Source organism: Zingiber officinale, chromosome 11A (assembly GCF_018446385.1).
Source record: "Zingiber officinale cultivar Zhangliang chromosome 11A, Zo_v1.1, whole genome shotgun sequence".
Classification (NCBI taxonomy): domain Eukaryota; kingdom Viridiplantae; phylum Streptophyta; class Magnoliopsida; order Zingiberales; family Zingiberaceae; genus Zingiber; species Zingiber officinale.
In genome coordinates this window covers 4,380,861-4,405,369 of record NC_056006.1, presented here as the reverse complement: position 1 = coordinate 4,405,369, position 24,509 = coordinate 4,380,861, and the positions used below count along the sequence as shown (strand labels likewise).

The window sequence follows — 24,509 nt, the reverse complement described above, 5'->3', positions numbered from 1 at the left end:
CTTGGGCGGTCCAACTGGCGGCCCAACTGGTGACCCCTTTATGTTGTCAACTGACGACCCTCGGGCATGTGCCGTTACTCACAAGGTCTTTCCACCCCTGGCCAGTGGATTTTTGCCTTCCCCATGATTTGAACTCTAGACCTCTAGGATAAGTACTAGAGTTTATGAATCCTGGTAGCCAAGTGAGCGCTACTCACTTGGCTACCAGGATTCATAATTATTATAATGACCCGGCCCCTCGGCCCCTTGGGCGGCCCAACTAGCGACCCATTTGGCGGTCCCTTGGGCGGCCCAACTGGCGACCCCTTATGTCGTTAACCGACGACCCTCGGCCGTGCCGTTACTCACTAGGTCTTTCCACCCCTAGCTAGTGGATTTTTACCTTCTACTAGGATTTATAAATTTTAGTACTTAGCCTGTAGGTCTAGAGTTCGAATCCTGGGGAAGGCAAAAATCCACTGGCCAGGGGTGGGAAGACCTAGTGAGTAACGGCACGGCCGAGGGTCGTCGGTTGACGACATAAGGGGTCGCCAGTTGGGCCGCCAGTTGAGTCGCCCAAGGGACCGCCAAATGGGCTGCTAGTTGGGCCGCCCAAGGGGCCGGGTCGTTACATTAAATTTTATTGAGGTGAAAAATAAGGTGCTGGAAATTTAAAGTGCAGAATTTAGATTACAAAATGAAAATTGCTGAAATTAAAGTAAATAAACGCAAGATGTAGTTATAGAAATTGAATTTCAAAAATGTTTACAATATAAGAAAGAAAACAAGTTTAGACTACTCGAATGATTATCTACTAATGTTATAAGCGTAGTCCCCGATAACGACGCCAAAAACTTGTTACGAAGCCGCAAGTGAATAGCTACGTCATCTGTAATATAAAAGATTGTCGAACCCACAAGGATTGGTTATAAGCACTAATGATCTCTCACGTTGAATTAGCTAAACAATTGACGGTTGCATGTTATGTGCTAAGTAATAGGAACAAGATTGAGAAGAGGAAAGAGAGAGAGAGAGAGAGAGAAACTTGCTTTTGGGAAATGTTCTAGCGGTTTGGTTTCATTGTGATGTTTATCAATGATCATGGTTCACCAATTCCCTATCCTCAATTCACATACATTTATAGGAAGTTAGATTCACTACTAGCTCTCCCTAGCAATGGTCAAGTCCACATGATGTTCGAATCAATATCTCTTGCTATTGAATAGAAATGATTCCTATGAAGTCTGGTAACTGGTCACCCCTGTCACTAGGGCCCCTCGGTCATAAATCACAAGAACACACTAACACTCAATAACCATAGAGATAGAGATAGAGATAGTGATTGCGTACAATTCCTTACTTCCTTGTGGGGAATTGCTTCTCCCTTCAAGATGATGCTCTAGACTTTCAAAAACGGGTTACCCCTGTCACTAGGACTCCTCGATCATACAATCTAGGGCATTGCTCCTTATGGGATCAACAATTCTATACAACCATTCAATCAAACATGAGAATTAAGTTCAAACACCATAAATACACATAAGATCAAATAGATCTAGGGCATGATAATGTCATCTAGATGGGAAATTGACATATCCATGAGTTCTTACATCAATTCACACTATAATTACTCCCTTAATCTGAGAACAATGGATCTACTCCATGGCAAGAAGAAAAATATCCAAAGACATAAGAATTGCAAGCATCAAAATACAACTAGAAGAAAAAGGGAGAAAAATGCTTATCCAATCACGTAGAGTGATCTTTGGATCCAATCCATTGTTTACGGAGTCGATGAGTTGATGGAAATGGCTTTGGATCATCGAACAAAACTCGGAAAGGATGTGGATCGGTACCAAGATGGATCTCCCAAAGGGAGAACCTTCATCCCTTTGGAAAGGGGAAGAGACCCTTTTATATAGTGTTGGGCACAGGCTTGGCACGACCCATGCCATGGCTGTGTGGAATCTATATGGCCACCTTCTTCTTAGTTTCGAATCACCTTCTTCTTAGTTTCATATCAGGTGATATGACCGTGTGGATCCACAGGGCTATGTATTGCTTGGTCTTTGGATGGGTTACATGGTCGTGTGGAGTCACACAACCATGTTCTTCTTCTCCTATGATATGCCACATGGTCGTGTGAAGTCACACGGCCATGACCCTCCCTTTCTCTAGTTCTTTAATATGATAGCATGGAATCACACGACCAGAGTCTTCTATCTTTGTTTGTTCTCCAGATCGTCTACGAGCTCCATTTTCATCCCAAAAAATGTCTCCTGTCAACAGAAAAATGCAAAAAGAGAAGATCTCTGATAAAGAAGAATATTTATGCTAAAAATATGACAAGAGGTGAAGAAATGCCAAATCAAGCTCAAATAAAGTACGTGAATGTGCGACAAAATATGCATACAAGTGTATATAATCTGTTAGTACCCCAAGTTAGTTTTGATGTGATCAACCATGTCAGGTTAGGTCTTGTTGATTTTTAACCCTGTGTTTAACTGTGTAGGAACTTAGGAGCATAGGAAATCAAGCAAAAGACGTAGCTAGCAAGAAGGATGGCATAGGAGAGAGCCAACGGGCTCGGTGCATCCGAGGGATGAGGTGTTGCGAAAGAGTACGCGAGCGAATGAGAAGGAGACCCACGACATTTTGGAGGGACGAGAATCCAAAGCGGAAGCTTGCTCGAAGGCCGGAAGTTGGGTTCGGGTGAGCCCTATTCCGGAAGACCGAGATCACCCAAGCAGAACCAAAGTGAGCAGAGCCAGAGCAAGAATCCAGACCAAACAAGTTAACACAATGTTAACATGGTCCTGGCAACTGGACTTGGTCCGAGCGTCTAAGCCATGCTTTTTATCCAGATCACATCAAACACGATCCGTTGCAACAGAGATAAAGTTTTATCCCCCTAGAGGCGCTTGGAACCCTTCCAGACACCCTAACTAGGGCTATAAATATAGCTCTGGTCCAGAAACTTAGAGAGAATACTTGTAAACAACTTCTTCTATCTAGCTTTGCTTTTCAAGTGCTTTAATTTCTGTAAAGAAGCTTTCTGCCTGAAGGAGAATTTAATATACTTTTTAATTTCCTTGGATTAACAACCTTCCTGATTGTAACAAAGTAAAACCCTTTGTACCTCTTCCTTTCTTTAATTAGTCCTTAATTTTTATGCAAGTGTTTGATTAAGCCATAACGCCCGAGGAAGGTTAATTTTATTTTGCAGGGCTACTAACACCCCTTTACTCGGTCGCCACCATCCTAACATAATCTGCGCACATCAGTTAGTAAGATATAAGATTCATTAAATAAAATAATAAATAAAATGGAAACTATTTGAATATTTAAGTGTGTAATTTATTTTTTTGTTTACTTTTAAATAAAAATAAATGGAAGAGAATTTAATATTTAACAACATTAATTTTTTATTAATTTTTATTAAATTTTAAGAATATATTAATAGTGAGATAATTTTTACAATTTGTATAAATTTAGACTTATTATTTTAACATTAATAGAGGCTCATATTTGGTATAAATTTTGAAGTTTCTTATTTTACCATTAATATAGATAAGCTTAAATTAATTTTAATATTAATTTTATATAAATTATAAGATTACATTAATGATAAATTGAAAATTTAAAAGAATCCAAATCATTTACCTTTTATTTATGTTATTTAATAATTATTATATCTTACTAATTATAAATTTTAAGATTACATTAATAATAAATTACAAATTTAAGGAATGTAAATAAATTATTTTTCATTCATTTTTAAATTTTATGATTTTTATAATTGACTAACTCTAGACATTTTTGTGTGTATTTATAAGTGAGACTCGGCCAAGATTTAGTACATATTGCAATACTAAACATTCATATCATTTCACATCATGTTACTTCGTATTTTATTTCTGGTGTTTATTTCAATTGGTGGGGCACAAGCAAGATCATGGAACAAGAAAGCTAAGCATTCGCTTAAAATCATTCAGGTCAGAAAGCTAAGCATTTGCTTAAACCCATTTAGGTGGTTATTAATACTTTTGAAAAAATTATAAATAATATTTTTATTGAAATTATTTTTTGTTAGACATTAGCAGGAGATCTATTTGACTGTGTTGATATGTATAAGCAACCAGCATTTGACCATCCTCTGTTAAAAAATCACACTCTTCAGGTATTGAGCATTGAAAATATAAGTCAAATTTGTATGATGCTTTTTATTGCATGGTATAGTTCATTCGATCCTTTAATTATCCTAATAATCTTTGCAGTTAAAACCAAGTAGTCTTCCAAAGGGAATGAAGCTTGCAAAATCCAAACCAGCTTCTTTTTATGGATTCAATGATACTTGTCCTTCTGGCACTGTTCTTGTCCACCGTGCTCGCAAACAAGATTTAAATGAGTCTCAACTCTTGAGAAACCAATTTAGAGCACAAGCCATAGTCGACAATCAAAATACAAAAGGAAATCACGTGAGTTATTATTTCTTTATCACTTTTATTATTACTAATGCAATTTTAATTCATTATTTATAGAGTTCAAAGATAAATAATATTTGCATTATACTTAGTACGCAATAATTCAATCTGTACCTGGTTACTACTTTGGAGTGTATGCAAAAATGGCAACTTATAAGCTTCCAGATCTACAACCTGGTCAATCATCATCCAGCTCTATAATACTTTATGGCGATGTAAATGTTCCGACCAATGAACTCAATGGTATTGCCGTTGGTTGGCAAGTAAGTTAATATAAATCATTTACTAATATTATTTTATATCACCACTAATTAATATCTAATTTCATAGGTTTCAACAGTCATATACGATAGCAGTTATCCTCGATTTTTTACTTTTTGGACCGTAAGTATAAATCTTTTATTTTTTATTCTTTTAGCTTCATATATATATTCTCAAATAAAATATTTAATTATGTATTTTCAGAGTGACGGGCAGGATAAAACAGGATGTGTGAATTTGCAATGTGCTGGTTTTGTTAGCACCACTAATATTTATGGACCTGGAAGTTTTATTCCCCAATTTTCCACTTATGGTGGGGAACAAAAATATCTAGCGATACTAATTGCTAGGGTAATTTCTTTACTTTTTTTCTAAATGATATTTTTTAAATTTTTATTGAAGTTTAATCCTTGTTAATAAATTTTGTGTATTTTCATTTATAGGATTCTAATACAGGGAATTGGTGGGTGACATATAATGATGAGCTACCTCTTGGATATTTCCCTAAGGAATTACTTCCAAAGATGAATTTTAATGCAAACATGGTTAAAATGGGTGGGCAGGTTACCTCTCCCTTGAATGTGCCAAGCCCTCCTATGGGTAGTGGTCATCCAAGTAATGAAGGACGTAATAAAGCTGCTTATTTCATTCAAGTTCGATTTTTGGATAAGTCGAATAACTTCTACGTTTTGGAACGTCCTTTTCTTCTAGCTCATGCTGATATCGATGATTATTATAATGTAACAGATGATCGTTATATAGATGATAAAGATAAATATGTTTTTGCTTATGGAGGAGCTGGAGGTTTCAAATAAGAGATATCAATTTTGTGTGTAATAAAATGTCTAAGGTTCATTAATAAATTTATATTAACACTTTTTTGCTATTGCTCCATATTGTTCAAGAAAATTTTATTAAATTTAGATCATTTTTTTTAATGGAATTATTTTAGCCTAAAATAAACCACTAGCTTGATCCAAAATAAATTCTTATCATGCCCAAACCCGACCTTCCATTATGATAACAAAGTCATTCTGCATCGTCAAGATCCTCTTCCAAATGTAGAGATTCACTCTTTTATAAAGAGGAATTATGTATTCAAATTATGGATTATATACAAATATGTGTCTAAACTAGGCCAATGGATGTAAATCTTGTCAATGCACATGCATTTCTATCTTAAAGTCTGTCGAAGATAAAGGGAGTTGCACTTTATATCGGTTGTGGCAGCTTGGTAGCATCAAGGAAATTGATGTTTTCGTCCTCTATTATCATCCTCATGTTTAGCGGTGAACAAAATATCAGTTAAATTGAAATAATCAAACAAATCAATTTATTTTAAAAATTCAGTTTGGTTAATTTAAAATTTGATTTTTTAAAAATTAATCTAGATTTATCTAGTTCAATTTTGATTATACAATTTAGAACATGGTTAAACCAATTAAATTAAACTTCCAATAGTCATTATAATCAAACAATAGTTAGCCCACAGATAAATCATGATAAATTCAGAAATCAACTTGTGAAGACAATTATCTATATAGCAGTCGATTGTTAATAAAAAAAAGTTCGATTAATTTGATAACATATCAAATTAATTATTTTATTTTGGTTTGATTTACTATTTTAGTGACAAACTTTGATCAGTTCGGTTTGTTAAAAAAAATTGATTAGTTCAATTAGATCAATTTGATTTTAATCAAATGCTCAAAGCTACCCATGTTACCCTTAAAAAACTTATCTTTTTGATAAATTTCTATACAAAAATTGCATTTTTTGCAGGATTTAGAGGTAAACGTCAAAACAAAAAAAGAATTATAGGGGAAAAATTATAATACAACACTATTTATGTAAGATTAAATAATTAAATAAAATAAGAGTCAATTAAGAAATAACCTTGTAAAATTTTTAGATTTTTTTTTTTTAAAAATCAGGATTAAAACCGAGCACATATGACATGTTTAATGGGATAAATCTATTAAGCTTAGGGAAAGTATGTTTGAAATATTACTAAGTGAGAGTTGATTGATTTCATTAACCTAGGTATATAGCAGTGTCCGTCCCAGAGAGCTATTGCTGATCCCCATCGGCACCCTCTCGCAAGCTCCCTCACCACACCACCCTCTCCTCTGTCTTCCGATTGTCGGTCACCAGTATCGCTCGACCACCGATGCAACCTCTCCACCTAATGATCACTTTTGATTGGTTGGTCTGCCTATAGGCCAATTTGTCATAGCGGCTACCCTGGCTAAAGCCACTGGCCATTTCTTCCACTTCAGTCGCTGATCGTCATGAGCCATCGCCGGAGAAGAACTTCACAGGGTAATTAAGAAATTTTTATTGGAAGTGTTTTTGTCTTGATTAAATCCTATTAATTTAAATGGGTAGAGTGAATTCATAATTAATAGTAAGGTTTAGTTGAATTTGATTACTAAATGGGAATGAGAATTGGGAAAGTAAGTGATTGGTGTGTTAAGGATAGACTTATTATTTTATTATAGGTTGAAATAATTAGGATTCTCCTAATTGAATTTTTGGAGTTAGGTTAGCTAATTGATGCATGTGTGATTAGCTAAACTATACATTTTAATGTAGGGCTCAAATTAAGACGAGCGTCTCATCGTGGGAGTTATTTAACACAAACTACATTTGAGGTAGATATTGCTTCCTTGACCTCTGTAGTTCATTGACCTTATAGAGATGGTTTATGGAGTAGATTAATTTTACCTTGACTCTACTTATATTTATCTGAGTTTGATTCTTACATGCTTTATCATAAAGATGATCTATTTATTGCTTTTACAGTGTTATCTTAGGATATTCATACTTTGTAGTGCACACACATATATGGTGTGAACTATAGGAGTTATCATGTTGATCATTCACATGTTGTAGTATTCACACGTGTATGATGTGTACTATAGGAGTTACCATATTGATTATTTATATGTTGTAGTCATACACATGTGTGGTGTGAACTATAGGTGTTACTATTACTATACATGTTTCGTAGACACCTATTAGATCTTTTCGTACATATAGATATATCTGATTGACTGATCATGTTTCTAGATATGCTTATGTTTACCATGTTGTTCCATTGATGATGACTATGTTTGAGTCATGGATATTAGCATCCTTCATATCATTGCATTGCTTCTATGCTAATGGACTACATCTCCCTTGTAGTCGAGAGAGTCGCTAGTCATATTCGTTGCCTACTAGACCACTCAGGGATAGTGATAGCTAGAGTTGGGTGTAGCTTATCCTATAGTGCTCACTCAACCATTCAGGTAGTTGTACTTGAATTGGGTGCAGACAGTGACCTCCTTGTTATGTAGCTAGATAGCTACTCTATATCTTGTCCGACCGGCCACTCAGATGTTGTGGTAGCTAAAGTCATAAGCAGTTGTCATAGTCTTGCCCACTTGGCCACATAGATGTTGTGGTAGTTGGAGTGGTGTATAGGAGTGACACATACATGTACATATGCATATGATGCATGTTGCATATCTTGGAGATACTATTGTACATATGCTTGTGATATATTGCATTTGCTTGAGATATGGATGTTGCATATGCCTGACATTATTCATATATGTTCATTTACCATATATGTATATGCTATCATATTACTCATGTAGTACGAGTAGATTTGTTACATATCTCGAATGATTACTGATCATTATACCTTACATGTTAGGTCGGTTTGGATATATGCATTTATTATATCATTTATAGTTATGTACATAATTCTTACTTGTGGGACTATATATTTTGACCTCCTTACACATTTGTCCATGCACTACATTTATCTATTACCCATTGAGTCATTTGTACTAACCACCCTATTGTACTTTATTTTACTCAGTAGCAGGTAAATGATATAGAGTTGTTTGGAGAATCCTGATTGTCAATCCCACATATATTTGAGAACAATTTTCTATGTTATTTCCTTCTACTTTATTGGCACTTTGGATTTTGGACTAGATTATATAATAATTTGATTTGGTTGTGGATTTTAGCCGTGTGGCTACCTTTATTCGGTTATATGGTTTGTGAAGGATCGAAATAGCGATAGAGAGGGGGGTGAATATTGCTTGTTAAAAAATCTTTTCTTTTTATAAAACTAAATCAAAGTGAATAGCAGGGAAAAGTAATGTACAACTTTGTTTTTACTTGGTTCGCAGTCTCGTGACTACTGCTCCACGGCCAACGATCCTTGACCACACTTATTGGACAATCCACTAATAGTAGTTCTTTTACAGGAAGTAAAGTCATACAAGTATATATACAAGTATAAAAATAAATTACCAACAATAATGAAATTGAAATCTAGCGCAATTGTTGGAGATCTTCTCGGAGCAGAGTTGTTGTAACTTGCATGAACAGTAGCAGTACAATGGAGACCGAATGAATTAGAGATTAGAAATATTGCATTGAGTTCTATTTGGCTCGAAGATCAAGATGTACTTTAGTAAGCTGCATTCAGTCGATTGAAAAATCCTTCGGTCTATTGATCCTTTCAGTCGACCGATCTCCCTATCGGTCGACTGATCACGCGTCCTTTCTTCTTTGTCGATATCTGATCTTCGCTTCATTAATTACATTTATTGTTCGATCTACTAATCACTGTGTTCAGTTGACCGATCAGACTGAATTTCTTCTGTACCATATTCGATCATAAATTACATTTAATATTAGTCGACTGATCCCTAGGTTTGGTCGACCGATACACTTGACTTCCAAGTTTGCTCTACGTGATCTGAACCCTGCCACATCAGCTAGGTTTAGTTGACTGAACCTCCTATTTGGTCAACCGATCCCATCAAATTCTGCAAAATAGAGTTAGTTTTTATAGTATAAAAAATATTACAGCAACACAAAGTTAGCACAATAGTTTAATGCTGTACAAGTAAGAAAAGATAGTAAAACCTATCTTGATCTCAACTTGAAAACCTCCCAATTTTTTCAGTTGGATAAGCGACATAAAGTTTGTCCATTCCAGGGAAACGACCTCCCTGTCACTCCATTCTGGTTTCTTACCTCACCCTACCTGCCAAACATCGGGTCCTTCAGTCATGTTTGAACTTTCTCTGCTCAGTGTCAAATCGCCTAATCCATTGAGACTTTTCCTATAATACTAAATTAGCTAACAAAATTAATATTAATGCAAAATACTATGGTAAAACTAAACTTAGGTTTACCTATATCCGCTGGTCTAGTTGACCGTTTCGATCAACCTTGTTTGGAGTTCACTCCTACAAGACTTCTCGTTACCTATGATTAGCTCCCCTAGGATTTTCACCACCTGACTTTACTCACTAGAACCTAGTGTTCTCTCCCTCTAGGGTTTTCACCACCTGACTTCACTTACTAGAACTCATCATCAGATCGACCCGCTAGGGATTTGATATAAGGTCTTCTAGACTTAAGGAATCCTTTTGCCAGATATCAGGTCCATTTGACCCATCTGGACTACCTACCTAGTTTCCACGATCTATCAATATTTCCCTTGCCTAGCCGCAACTAGGATTTTCCTTGTCTAATCACAGTTAGGGCTTCCCTTACCTAATCGCAGTTACGACTAGTAACTCGGTAGACTTCTCACCCTTGCTAGTCATCCGTTCATCCTTGACCTGACTAGACTCCATTAAACATATTGGCAATCAAACATCAAAACCCTAGAGGTCAATTGCACCAACAGTTTGTTGTGTAATGTGTTAAGCCTGGTCAGCTCATTGTCATTTTATATTTTCTATGTTGTGCAGGGATTGTGCAAATTCCTTTATATTGTTGTTACTATGTTTTATATCTTCTACTACATATTTATATCTATGTGGTGAACTCATATCATATTGTATCGTACATTGTCACTAAGGGTACAATCCGTTTTGTCAGACAAGTATACTTCCAGGGCATGATAATTTATCTTTATAAAGTTGTTATTAATAGACAAAACAATAGGCTTAATAAATATAAACTAATTAAATCATAATTATTAAATACTAGAATTTTAGTGCATTATTTATATTAATTATTTTGGATTGAATTTATTTTGTAGTTGCACCTTATATATACGTTGGAAGAAATAGAGATAATAGTGTATCTATCTATCATTTTGTTACTGGCAACACAATAAAGCATACAACTCTAAATATTGAATGCTAAAACTTACATAGGCTTGAGTTTCAAGGAAGCAAAAAGTAGATTTGATAATAACTGCCCATGCTGGTGGTGTCAGCTCGTGAAATGCTTTATATCGACCCTTTCAATATGATTCTTAATGTCATGGGGGTCATCTATAATTTTCTAATTTACCTCTTTATAGATGGTCATAGGTCAACCATGTGAAGCATTTGGGGTTAGCATATGACCTTTTTCCACATTATTGTCATAGCAACACTTTGCATCTAAAATGCTCATCCTAATTTGGAAGAGTGTAGGCATCCAATTCTACCAGGTACATTACATAACTTAAACTTTTGTCAAGACCAATATCAAAGTAAATTTCATGGATGCACCAAACTCCACATGTCAAAGTCTCATGGACAAACACCATCCCCTTGGAAATCAAATGGCAAGCACAGTAGTGTAGGAGCTATCTCTAGCTTCTTGAGAGGTCTCTTGCAACAAGTAATTATCACAAGCTCCTCTAAAAAATGTCTTGCTTCTTTTCATTTTTTCTTGGTTGCCTTAGAATGATGTTTAATTAGTTTGGTCATTGTTTTCATTCCTGCTAAAGATTCATGTGGGTTCAATCTGAAAATAATCTAACATATGAATGGGTTTAGTCTACCGAATAAAGGCAAGTTCTAGCCTTTAAAAACAGAATGTGATATACACTGATTTCATAATTCTATTTTTTGTTATATAAAATGATTAACAAACTAATGGAAAAGTAATGTGCGTATGTATATTCGCTCTACATCAATAAGACAATAGGGGAAAATAGATCAATCAACTAAAGGAAGATATTAGAGTCTTGGTATACAACAAGGTCATATGCTTTTAACTAAGTAGAGCTTTTGCTAAATGTTTGAAATTTTTGTCTTTTTTGTGTCAATAAAGAACAATAGGATCTTAATAATTTTAGTGTATTTAAGGACAACTAGTATGCATATTGTAGTATTGTTTACCAAAGTATATCTAAAAATAGACTTAATAGTGTAATTTGTCTATCATTTTGTTACTGGCAACAAAATAAAACACTAACTCTAAAAATCTAAATGTCAAAATTTACATGGGCTTGAGTTTCAAGAAAACTAAAGTAGATTGTGTTGGTGTTGGGTGAACAACACTTAACTTAGAGTTTTGATATATGACTAAGGATAAAATTAGGTTAGTTGTGATCTAACAGTTGTGTCAAGTTTGTAGGTGCAGGGTACTTGATAGATATTCAAACGTTAGTTGTGAACAAGACAATGACTATGTCCAAGTGAATCTAGACATCAAAAGTCTTGATTGGGGGTCAGGCATGAGCTACGTTTTGGTTGAGATAAAAGCAGACAAATTCCTAAATGGAGGATAGGTGAATCAAGTCCAAGTGATTAAGGCTCAGCAGACAAATTCTTAACTGGAGGCTTGATGACTCAAGTCCAAGTGATTAAGACTTGGCAGATAAATATGTAGTTGGAGGATAGGTGGCACAAATCCAAGTGATTAAGACTTGATAGATAAATTCCTAGCCAGAGGTTAGATGACTCAAGTCCAAGTGATTAAGGCTTAGCAAACAAATTTCTAGCTAGTTGCTAGGTGACTCAAGTTAAAGTATGTGGAATCAGTTGAGAGCTGATTGCTTGGAAAAATCCTAAATGTGTGGAATTAGCTGGAAGCTGACTGCTTGGCATAAGTCCAAGTGTGGAATCAACTGAAAGTTGATTGCTTAGCACAAGTCCAAGTTTAGAATTAGTTAAGAGTTGATTGCTTTACAAAACAAAATTAGACAGGACAAATCTAGTCAAATAAGTGTGAGTAACTTTACATTCTATATCCTACTCATTACATGTAACAATTGTAGGAAAGCATATTCGATGGTTCTAGATGATCAAATAAATTTCAAGAGCGATTGGCTAGTGATAACTTTCGATAAAGGGATTTCAAAGTGTCTAAGCTATTATACAGGGTCCAGGTGACAATAGAATATGTTGTCTCACTGCAAGTGCATGGTCAAGTCATCAAGTAATAAAAAATATTCATCCATAGGAACTATTGATTAAGCACTAGTTAAGTCCACAAAGCAAGTTATCTAAACGGTCATAATTGTTTAAAGGTTTAAGAACTGGAGTGTGTGTGTGTGAGAGAGAGAGAGAGAGAGATGTGGGGAGAGAGAGATCTAAGGAAAGGCAAGCAATCGAAGGGAGAAGTTGGATTGGGAAAACAATTCTAGGATTTTGGTTTCATCATGACGCTAGTTGATGTTCTATGAATTGCTCATCAAAGGGTATCCCTCCCAACTAGATTTTTTATATTACCTCTTCACTTAATAGCATTGAAATTCAATGGGGTAAACACTTCGGAACAAACTTTACACAAGTCACTTCCTAATATTAAATTGGAAAAAATTTATTAAACTCTAATTTGCTAATCCCTTAAAGAGAATTGATCTCCTTTCAAGAGGATCACTCTTTAAAGTTTGCTTAGAGGGATACCCTTTATCACTAAGGGCCTCAAAATCATAAATCTAGAGTTTCTCCTCTACAAGATGACCAATCCTTCACATCTATTTAATCAAACAACACATGCATTTAATCATTCATCACTCACATATTTAATCAAACAAGAACAAGGCATAAACATGTCATTGAACAAGGAAATAGGCAAATCCATAGTTTATATATTAACATCACATCACAATTACTCCCTTTATCCTAGAATTCAAAGATTTACTCCATAGCAATGAAATTACAATCCAAATATGGAGAAACAAGAATTCTTACAGTCCAAATGAAGAGTAGAGAGAAAAAAAAAATGCTTAGCGAGATATAATTCGACATCTTGGGATGAACTCCTTGCTTGGATGGTGGATAGAACAATAAAATTGACCTCAAATCGTAGATGGATCATTGAAAATGTTTGATTGTTAAGCTGCTACAGGGGGGGTTGAATAGCATTAATAGAAATCATGATTTAAAACAAGTCATATAGCGGAAAAGAGAGAGAACATAAGCATATGCTAACACAAGTAGTTTTACTTGGTTCGAATTCTTAGTCGACTCCTACTCCAAGGTCCACACATGAGAGTGCTTTCAATGAGCAATCACTATAAATTTGAAATGGATTTACAAACTTAATTATAATAGCTAAAATATAAACATTATCGACAAACAGAAAAGAAATTTGAAGAACTCTTCGTTCTTCGAACTTCAGAGCAGCCTTTCAGTGTCGTCGGAGCCTTTTTATAGCAGCATATGAATATAAAAGTTGTAGTAGATGTTATTCAGATGATGCTAGCTGAAGGCTACTTTTATAGGCCTATCTGGGCTTCTGGATCCCCTCTCGAGTGCCTAGACTATGCTGACGTGGAGAGCTCTCGTCAAAATTTTATCCTCGAAGTTTATCCACCTCTTGGCACCCGAACCCCCTCCGGGCGCTTGGACTGTTAACGTGGGATCGACCAGTTGTCGTAGTCCAACTTAGCTTCTCGATGAACTTTTCAGGTCCGGGCGCCTGGACCAACTCCTGGCGCCTGCACCGCCCGGGTGCCTACCTAGGCACCGGTCTGGGCGAAGTTGGTCCCAGCGCCTAGACCACTCTTTTTCACCCTCTTCTTTTATGCAAAAAAGAGTTAGTACAATCAATAAAAATATGTTTATCCTACAAAACAAAGTTATAACAAAAAGGTCATAACATTAATAGGATCCTATCTCTCCGAGACCAGGATCTAGTCACAGTCTCAGCTTAGGTTTCTCAAATGGACATAAACTAGACTGACACCTATTGTCCCCTCAATCAGGGCACATCCTTACTGAGTGACTCTCCTCTAGTGGCTTACCACCACTTACCTGCCAAATATCTAGTCTTTTAGACCTGTTTGGACTTTCTCTGCTGTAAGATATCGAAAAATTTAAATAATAAGGTTATTTGGGAAATAGCCTTATAGAATTTTTTCAGAATTTTTAGAAACTCATATGACGAGTTTTGAGGGGACGAAATTATGGGTTCGAATAAAGCCTTTTTGGGTTACCCGTTTAAGAGAGGAAAAGTTTTAATTATAAATTATTTTCTTAATTCTTTCCCAAATGCCAAATCCCGATCCCCCTTCTTTTCCGATCTCCCCTCTGCTCTCTCCCTCTCTTGGACGGATCTGTGGCGATCGTCGACTTCGCCAGAAGAGCTCGTTGCTAGAGGTTGTCGGAGACCGAACCAGGAGGCTCAGATCATCCCGATCTATTATTCTCAGGTCTTCCCTGAGCATTCCTCCCTGTTCTGTCGATCCTTTCTTCCCTGATTCGACGCCACTGGGTCGAGTCCTTGCCATCCGATCGCCGGCGTGAAGAGAACATTAGGGCCTTGAGGGTAAGCGACCGATCTTTCCTCTTTTCTGTTCTCTGATTTGTACCCTAGTTCGAGTCTTCTTTTCCGATTCTTGCTCACTTCCTCGTTGATTGTTGGCGATCTCAGGTTAGGTCGTGGATCCCTTCCTTGTTGTTGTTGATTGAGAGTCAGAGGAATTTCGGGAACGTAGAATCGAATCGGGCGAAACATAGACATCCCTTCCGTGAAGTGATTTCTAGCAACATCCCTTGATCCACCAAGCAATAGGGGATGTGAATCGAGGTATGTGTAGGGATTTTGATACATCACTACAACAAAAACCCTCATAGACATCGGTTTTCCACCGGTGTCTATTTCATTTTCGACCGATGTCTATGAAGCCGATGTAAAAGGTCTACCATTTTAGACATCGGGTTAAAACCGGTGTAGTATCACTTAACGACACTGGTGTTCGAATCGGTTATTAACCGGTGTAGTATGACTTAACGACATCGTTTCATCAAAGGTGTAAAATCGATGTAATATTATATGTTAATAACACTAGTTTTGGCAGCGGTATATGACCGATGTAATATTAGTTAATAACACCGGTTTTGCAGCGGTGGAGAACCGATGTAAAATCGATATTTTTTAATAGCACATTGATTTCCAAAACATTGAATACAGTAACAAAAATAATACACAAATATTCATAAATTACACAAATATTCTTCATTCAACAGTATCCATATAATACACAAATATTCACAAATTACATAAATAATCTTCTTACAACAGTATCCATAAAATACACAAACATTCTTTTTACATCAAAAGCTAATAGATATCAGAATCAAGGTAGAACATTCTTTTAACAACACATCAAGGTAGAACCGCACTTCAAATGTAATCTAGCATGCATTCAACCCACTCGAACCACACTTCATCAATTTCAACTCTGGAATACTTGAGATTTGTAAACTGTAAAAACACATAAATAATATATTAGTAAGCCAAGACTAAAAATCATAGTTGAAAGAGAAAAGAGAAGTCCGTTTTAGACCAAACAAATGGTATGCTGCAACTTAACTTAAGAAGACCGTTTCCACAACCTCCAGATTCCTTGGGTGGGCAAGGAATGTTGCTTCCATGATTCTTAGCCTTGCTATCAGATTCAACGGTGGATAAAGATGAGTTATCTGGTCGCTCGCCTCTGGAACGTCTCCGTCTTTTCGCAACAATTTCTCTGATGACATACTTCTTTGCCCTCTGTCTCCTACCAGCCTTGGAGGAATCAATTGCAGGTGTTTGAGAAGCAGATCCCTTTACTATCTTTCCGCAACAATCTAAGCAAAGTTTGTAAGAGCAATTTGAGCAACTTCTGTGAAAATCCACTAGTGCAGTCCTGCAATAATTATTGGTTCCAAGGGGGAAACAAGAAAAGAAAACAATATCAATCAAGCGAACATTTTAATGCATGATGAGACGATAACAAAGAACAAAATATGACCTAAAAATTAGAACTTGCTAAAGCAAAATAGAGGCACAAGTTTACAAATGACCATTTAAGAAACAGGGTCAGGACACATTATTCAGTTATTATGTCAATGATTTCAGAAACATAGCAAATTACGAAATTCTCATAGATGTTAAAGATGTGAAGACATACCAGTTAACAAGCTCATTGTGAGGCTCATATACTCGAAGAAGTACACCAGAAAATCCACCTTCTGGATGATAGATCGATCAAGAGGATATCTAACTAGAGGAAGAAACTAGGCAATTGTTTTGAAGCTTACCTTGATCCCCTTGCTTTAATTCCAGTTCATTTAATTGGTTCTGATAGATATGTTTCAGCAAGGGAAGCAATTCAGATATCAAGCTATATGTGTGCTCCTTATTATTAAACTTGTTTGGACCATTTGCCAGTTCCTGAAGATGATACAAATTGCATATGCACATAAAATTGTCATAAACCCAATCTAACACCAGACTGGGTTTATGATAATTTTGATAAGTACTATGATTTGGTCACTCCTGATACCAGTCTTGTTAGTCCTGAGACTGATGCTAATCCTAAGACTAAAGAAATTGCAAATAAGATGATGATAATGGGTTTATGGTGCATACAGATAAAGCCAGAAAATAGACCTTCAATTAGCATGGTTATCAACATGTTGGAAGGAAGCATGCATCATGGACCTGCAAATGCCACCAAAACCAGAATTCAGTTAGAGTGTCATTTGAAGATTATTAAATGATGCAATATTGTTTTTGTTTCCACAGTATTCTGAACAATAAAACAAAATCAAGCCTGTATAACATTTGGCTTGAATGTAATCTGTGATCAAAGTAATTTCTTAATTCTATTTTGTGTGGTGAGATTATATTGGAAAACAAATATTGTTTAAATGCTTGTTGACCTCATAATGTTGTAAAAGAGTCGCAAAAATAATTGTTTATCATATGCCAAGCTAGTAATAGGGAGATATATATTCCCTTTAGCACCCATAACAGTCAATAGGATAAGATAGTCCATTCAGATTAGAGAATTATATGGGAAAGATAGTTGTTGTTCTTTCTAATTTCCATCATTTTGATTGCAGAGGTGAAGAGTTTCTGTCTACCTCTAATTTTGTTTGTACATAATAACAACAAAGAGAAATTCTTGGCAAATAGTTTAGCAACAACTGGAATGTAGGAACAATTTCAAACTGTGATTGAATTAAGCCAATGAATTTTTACAGGATCTGCAAACTTTTTAAGGGTAGAAATATGCATCTAAATATTTATGGGAGTCAAGTGAGACTAAACTTATTTCTAGTTAAAATTCTTCCCTAGACCAAGAATGTTTAGGATCTACTGAAACAGGAATGAAGAGGTCCAGCTAATGGATTCCAAAAATCAAAGAAAGTAACGACATTGTAAAACTCCTAATCGGGCACGCAAGCCTGAACCCCAAAAGATTTTTTTTCTTCATATGCTAGAAACTTCATTCAGATCTCTTGCTGGAAAGATCAAAACAACTGACTAATTAATTATTAGAATTACTATATCACCCTAGTAATAGCTCCAATAATCAACGAGCTTGTCACTCAATTGGCAAAGTCTTTCCGGATCTGGTCTATCCTAAATCCTAAACCGTATTAGGAACTATTCAAATGGATTCAGAAATTCACAAAATCATAATTAACTTGGTCATGAATCGATTTAACAAGAAGGTCAAAAGAAAATACTCACTTAATGATCAAAGCCTTTAAGTTATATATGTAGCGTCTAAGAAGCCCAACACACAAATCCTGTAGAAACAATAACAACAAAAAGAGGTAAATTTATAAGCCAGAAAACATGTCGTATTAGTGGAAAGAATTAGCATAAACATAAAAGAAACTTGATAGTTGAAAGAATACATAAAACCAACTTAGCAACAGGAAATAACAACTAGTGCACCTGAATCAAGAACTAGTGCACCTTACTAGTGCATCTGAGACAACAGCTTTGGCACCTGAATCTAAGAATTCTTTCACCAGGCATGGAGCAAGCCCTTATCTACTTGTGCAGATTACATTTCGTCTCACCAAGCTCCAACCTGGTAGAATGCATGTGATTGAATAAGTTTGTTTACACCTCTTAACAACTGAATTAAAAATGAACAAAGACAGAGTAATGGATAATCACCAGAGTAACCAGACATTGTATATAGAAACAACTAGATTTAAGAGTGAAAGCATTGTCAGATATATAACAGCAATTAGAAATGACTAGATTAAGAGTGAAGCATTGTTTGACTTCTCAAACGCAACGACAACCAAATGATACCCTCCCCAGTATGTACCTTAGATTTAATGTGCTAAATTTGTCATAAAATTGAAAGTATGTACATGTATTTATTAACACTTAAAATTTGTATTAGATTCATTAGAATAGTAAGAATTCATGCTAAATTTACAAATTAATTATCCTAATTAAAAATGCAAGCATTAATATTCAGTCTAGATGATCATCAAAGTACTTGAATTTTTCTTCAACTACAAAGTATCATAGCCACTCTACACATAATTACCATCTTCAGATGTCAAGTAAACAACAGGAACTCTAAGCCGAAACATAAATGCACTTAATTATATCTTGGTTGTTATCCTCCATAACCATTAGTTATAAGAGAGTAAATTTTGTAAATTAGGTTCTTGCTAAAGAGACAGTAGATACAAAATTCACAAGACGAGAAAATCCATACTTGCATGCGTTTTACAGCCCATATAACTTTGGTAGATACCACGTGACTTGAAAGGTCGCCATTTTGTTAATGGATCAGCTACAGATGAAGGCTTAGCCAAGGCGTAAGCTTCCTTTCTGTTTCTTCCTCGAACAAGCTAAGTGAAGACAGGCTCATTTAACACATTGGAGAAATGTAAATAATTTTGCCCATCTAAGATCAATATTGGCAAAGGTAAATCTTATTTTCCCCAGAAATGTGCTAAACTACATTGGAAAACTCAAGTGATGGACATAGCATAGTGATTTCAGCACAGAAGTTGGCATGACATTAATCTGTGCATTAGATGATGATATCAACCCAAAGGAAATTAGGAATAAAAATCAACAACAAATCATACTGTGCGAGATTTACGTCTAAACTCTCTGCAGGTGTCTAATGTACTAAAGCTAGATCATTAAAACACTGCCTTAATAGTCAACCTACAAAGCCATGGATTAGAACTTTCCCTGGATGTTCTATAATGTACCAAAGCTTCATCCATTACAAAGATTGTCATAAAAGTCAACCTTCTAAGACATGGATCAAAAACTCTCCCTATATTTATCAACAGTGCTGCAAATGTATATTTTCTTTCATTATATTGCCTGGTTCCTCCATTCTCGTTCACACGATGGGCTCATTGGTTCTTCTGGGCGTAAAGCTCCTCTTCGCATCATTAAGAAAAAAAAGAAAAAAAAATGTGAAATAAAAAATGCGATTAATTTCATTGCCCTTGTTAAATTTCCAAGATGTGTCCATTCGACTTAGGATTCCAAAACAAGAAAATTTTAGCATAAAAATTTGCAAATTTCTTAACCCTCAAACACCAGAATCCTCCAATTTCAGCCCAGGATACTTGGAGCCAACAAGAAACTTAGCCCTTTAGCTCCTCCGTTGGGATGGACAAGCAAAAACGGAAAAAGAAATGATACAAACATTAAGCGGCAAATCTATGGGAGGTTAAAATCGAGATGTACTTAAAATATCGAACACACCCTTGAGATCGTCTCTTCTTTTGTAGGCGGAGGCGAGGGCTTGGGATCGCTCAGACCAGCGAAGAGAGTATGACTCCGGGAAGTGGCAGACGGTGGAAAGAAGAAGACGAGTGGGCATCAACGGCGGCGAGGCAAAGGGGGAGCCATCGTAACCCCTCCCCCTCGAACCACCGCTCCCCCTCGAACCACCGCTCCCCCTCGAACCACCACTGTAACACCCCACCCTCCTCACTACTGGTCTGTGAGGGCGGAGGGCGGAGGGCTACTGGACTACTAACTTTACTTAACTATCCTTGTTCGCATGTTGATAGAAATTCCTAAAACTCTCGGAGAACTCAAAACATACAATTAACTAGCAGCGTAAGACTAAATGACTCATCTAATACATTCTACTCAACTCTTTGTTAATAAATTCTTATGCTAGATCCCAAGGCTTCTATAGTCCAGGCATCACACATCCATCCGCACCGCCTTGTCGCCTTCTTTTACTATATCTTTTCCTTTCCTTTATCTGCAGTAAGAGGAAATGCATCTATAAGCAAAATTGCTTAGTAAGCGCTATCTAACTCACAAAACTCGAATATGCATGTAAATATACTGAAATCTAAAAGCTGAATGCTCAAAAGGAAAACTACTCATGCTCATCTACAAGCAAAAGAAACATATTGAAATGCTAAACGTGTAAAACAAATTTATACAATCAAGCTAGCATAATCTTGCTGAATTTTAAACACTTTCTGAATCTTATTTCACTTGTTTAAAAACTTATACTTTAATACTTCAAAATAATAATTAACTTTCTTCTTGGGCCCAGGCGTAGTACCATCTTATGCGCGTTCCCTAATAGGTTGGGGTAGCGAGCCACTAATCCTAAAAGAGCAGACCTCGGTCTACCAGGGCCAAGACCTCGGAATTGGACACCTGGATTTGTTTAACGATAACCTCGGAAGTCGGGTACTAGCCTCTTAAATAAAGTAAAATACTTGTTATCGTTTATTACTTCTAATATATAATGCCTCGGCATTTTCTTTAAGCACCTTATGTGCCAAAATCCCTAAAGTCTTGACTTTGGGATCTACTTAAGGCCTTGGCCTTTCTCTTTCTTTTCTTTATCTTTCTTACACTTGTTAATACTTCTAATAAAAGAATGCTTCTTTAAAAACTGAAATGTTTAAACAAATTATAACATTGAAATGCATAAACAAATATCTGCATACTATGCTAATCAAATCTGCCTGCAAACTTAATCAAAATTCTGCACTACAAGCTTAATTAAAATCTGCACTATAGGCTTAATTAAAATCTGCACTATAGGCTTAATTAAAATCTGCACTATAAGCTTAATTAAAATCTGCACTATAAGCTTAATTAAAATCTGCACTATAAGCTTACATAAAAATCTGCATTATAAGCTTAATTAAAATCTGCACTATAAGCCTACATAAAAATCTGCACTATAAGCTTAATTAAAATCTGCACTATATGCTTAATTAAAAATCTGCACTACAAGCTTAATTAAAATCTGCACTATAAGCATACATAAAAATCTGCACTATATGCGCTTCTCATGCTTCGAATTCAAGAAGAACAAAGGTCTGAAACTTCTCCTACTGCAGGTGAGAAGCACTTACCTTGATTCTTGGACTCACAACCGAACAAAAAGGGCATCTAGGACCTTGGCCGGCCGCCGGAGATGATACCCTAACTCCCTTTCATTTTCTGCCCGAGCTCCGTCATCGTACGCAGAAGAGAAGGAGAGAATGGTTTAAGTCACGGGAAAACAGAGCATCAACTTATCCCCTTTTATAATCCAATATTTGTTAATTATCTTAAATAAATTTGCTACTTTTTCTAAATAAATAAATCCAACATCAACTTATCCCTTTTATAATCCAATATTATGTTAATTATCTTAAATAAATTTGCTACTTTTTCTAAACAAACAAATCCAACATCAACTTATCCCTTTTATAATATTCTGTTAACTATCTTAAATAAATTCGCTACCTTTTCTAAACAAACAAATCCAAGATCAACTTATCCCTTTTATAATCCAATATTCTGTTAACTATCTTAAATAAATTCGCTACCTTTTCTAAACAGAAAAATCCGTTTGCACACCAGGTTAGCTGGGTTTTGACCGAGCCAAAGGTCGTGGGTTCAATTCTCGGCTTGGATATTTTTTTGTCAAAACTTCCTTCGTTTAGTAAAAATACCAAATGACCTCCAAAAATTACATAAAAATACTCTAAAAATTTCTAAAAATTCCTAGAATATTTCTATAGCATTTTTAAATATTCTTAAATTACTTTTAGGACTCTGATTGAGAAAATTTGGGTCGTTATAATTCCCCATATCTTATAAAAAGTTTGTCCTCGAACTTACAATAATTCTATAGTATGTTCTCTATCTTGTACATGCATTAGTTAGCGTCCATAATCTAATGTACTAAGGAAAACCACATCAAAGGTATCTTAGGACCTCCTAACCTACATACAATGAACATAAGCATAAGCAGTGACATAAGCATGACAACATAAATGTAAGCATGGTAGATGAACTAAACATAATGATAGACTCGATCACAAGCACATTCATATGCATAGGCAAAAACATAACATGAACATAACGTAGACCTAAACATAAACGTAAATATAAACATAACATGACTTGAACATACTTGCATGCATACTCATAAACATACTTTTGTGGCGGTCTAGTTGCACTTAGTAGTACCATAACATAAGTTGTTGATCAGACAACTACCCTAGCGCTAGATTGGTAGGGGTCCGAACTTAGGACCGGAGTTCCCCTTTATTCTGGTGCGCTCACCTGGCTTAGGTCCCCGGATCATACCATCATCCCAGAACATATCTTGTTTGATTTTGGCGCGCTCACTGGGCTTAGGTTCCCAGATCATACCACCATCCCAGAACATATCTTGTTTGATTCTGGTGCGCTCACCGGGCTTAGGTCCCCGGATCATACCACCATCCCAGAACACATCTTGTTTGATTCTGGTGCGCTCACCGGGCTTAGGTACCCGGATCATACCACCATCCCAGAACACATCTTGTTATGTGAAAGAAACTAAGCAGAATTCTTAACTTTATAAGCAGCACTTCTAAACATCTCCCTATTCAATACATATAATCTAATACTTCTAAGGATTTCTCTTTATTGTAAAGAATAAAGAAAAGCATACTAAAAATTAAATACTTTCTTACTTGAAGACGGCAAGGTTGGTGCTGATGTGTGATGTTGGAGAATAGGAACTGCTCTGATACCAACTTGTAACATGTAACGACCCGGCCCTTTGGCCTCTTGGGCGGCCCTTGTGGCGGCCCTTATGTCGTCGGCCCATTTGGCGACCTCTCATGTCATCGACCGACGACCCTTTGGCTGTGCCGTTACTCACTAGGACTTTCCACCCCTGGCAGTAGATTTTTGCCTCCCCTAGGATTCGAACTCTAGATCTCCAGGCTAAATACTAGAGTTTATGAATCCTGGTAACCAAGTGAGATGATCTCACTTGGTTACCAGGATTCATAAACTCTAGTATTTAGCCTGGAGATCTAGAGTTCGAATCCTGGGGGAGGCAAAAATCTACTGCCAGGGGTGGAAAGTCCTAGTGAGTAACGGCACGGCCAAAGGGTCGTCGGTCGACGACATGAGAGGTTGCCAAATGGGCCGACGACATAAGGGCCGCCACAAGGGCCGCCCAAGAGTCCAAAGGGCCGGGTCGTTACATAACACCCCACCCTCCTCACTACTGGTCTGTGAGGGCGGAGGGCGGAGGGCTACTGGACTACTAACTTTACTTAACTATCCTTGTTCGCATGTTGATAGAAATTCCTAAAACTCTCGGAGAACTCAAAACATACAATTAACTAGCAGCGGAAGACTAAATGACTCATCTAATACATTCTACTTAACTCTTTGTTAATAAATTCTTATGCTAGATCCCAAGGCTTCTATAGTCCAGGCATCACACATCCATCCGCACCGCCTTGTCGCCTTCTTTTACTATATCTTTTCCTTTCCTTTATCTGCAGT

General features: G+C 36.2%; 1 protein-coding gene across 1 annotated transcript; it reads left to right on the top strand.

Annotated features, from left to right (window-relative positions):
• Positions 1-3,875: 3,875 nt before the first annotated feature.
• Positions 3,876-5,539, top strand: LOC122032847. Its single transcript, XM_042592162.1, has 7 exons — positions 3,876-3,974; positions 4,073-4,159; positions 4,257-4,457; positions 4,556-4,726; positions 4,794-4,847; positions 4,929-5,075; positions 5,168-5,539. Exons 1-7 carry the CDS (start codon positions 3,876-3,878, stop codon positions 5,537-5,539), a joined length of 1,131 nt encoding a protein of 376 aa, XP_042448096.1.
• Positions 5,540-24,509: the final 18,970 nt, after the last annotated feature.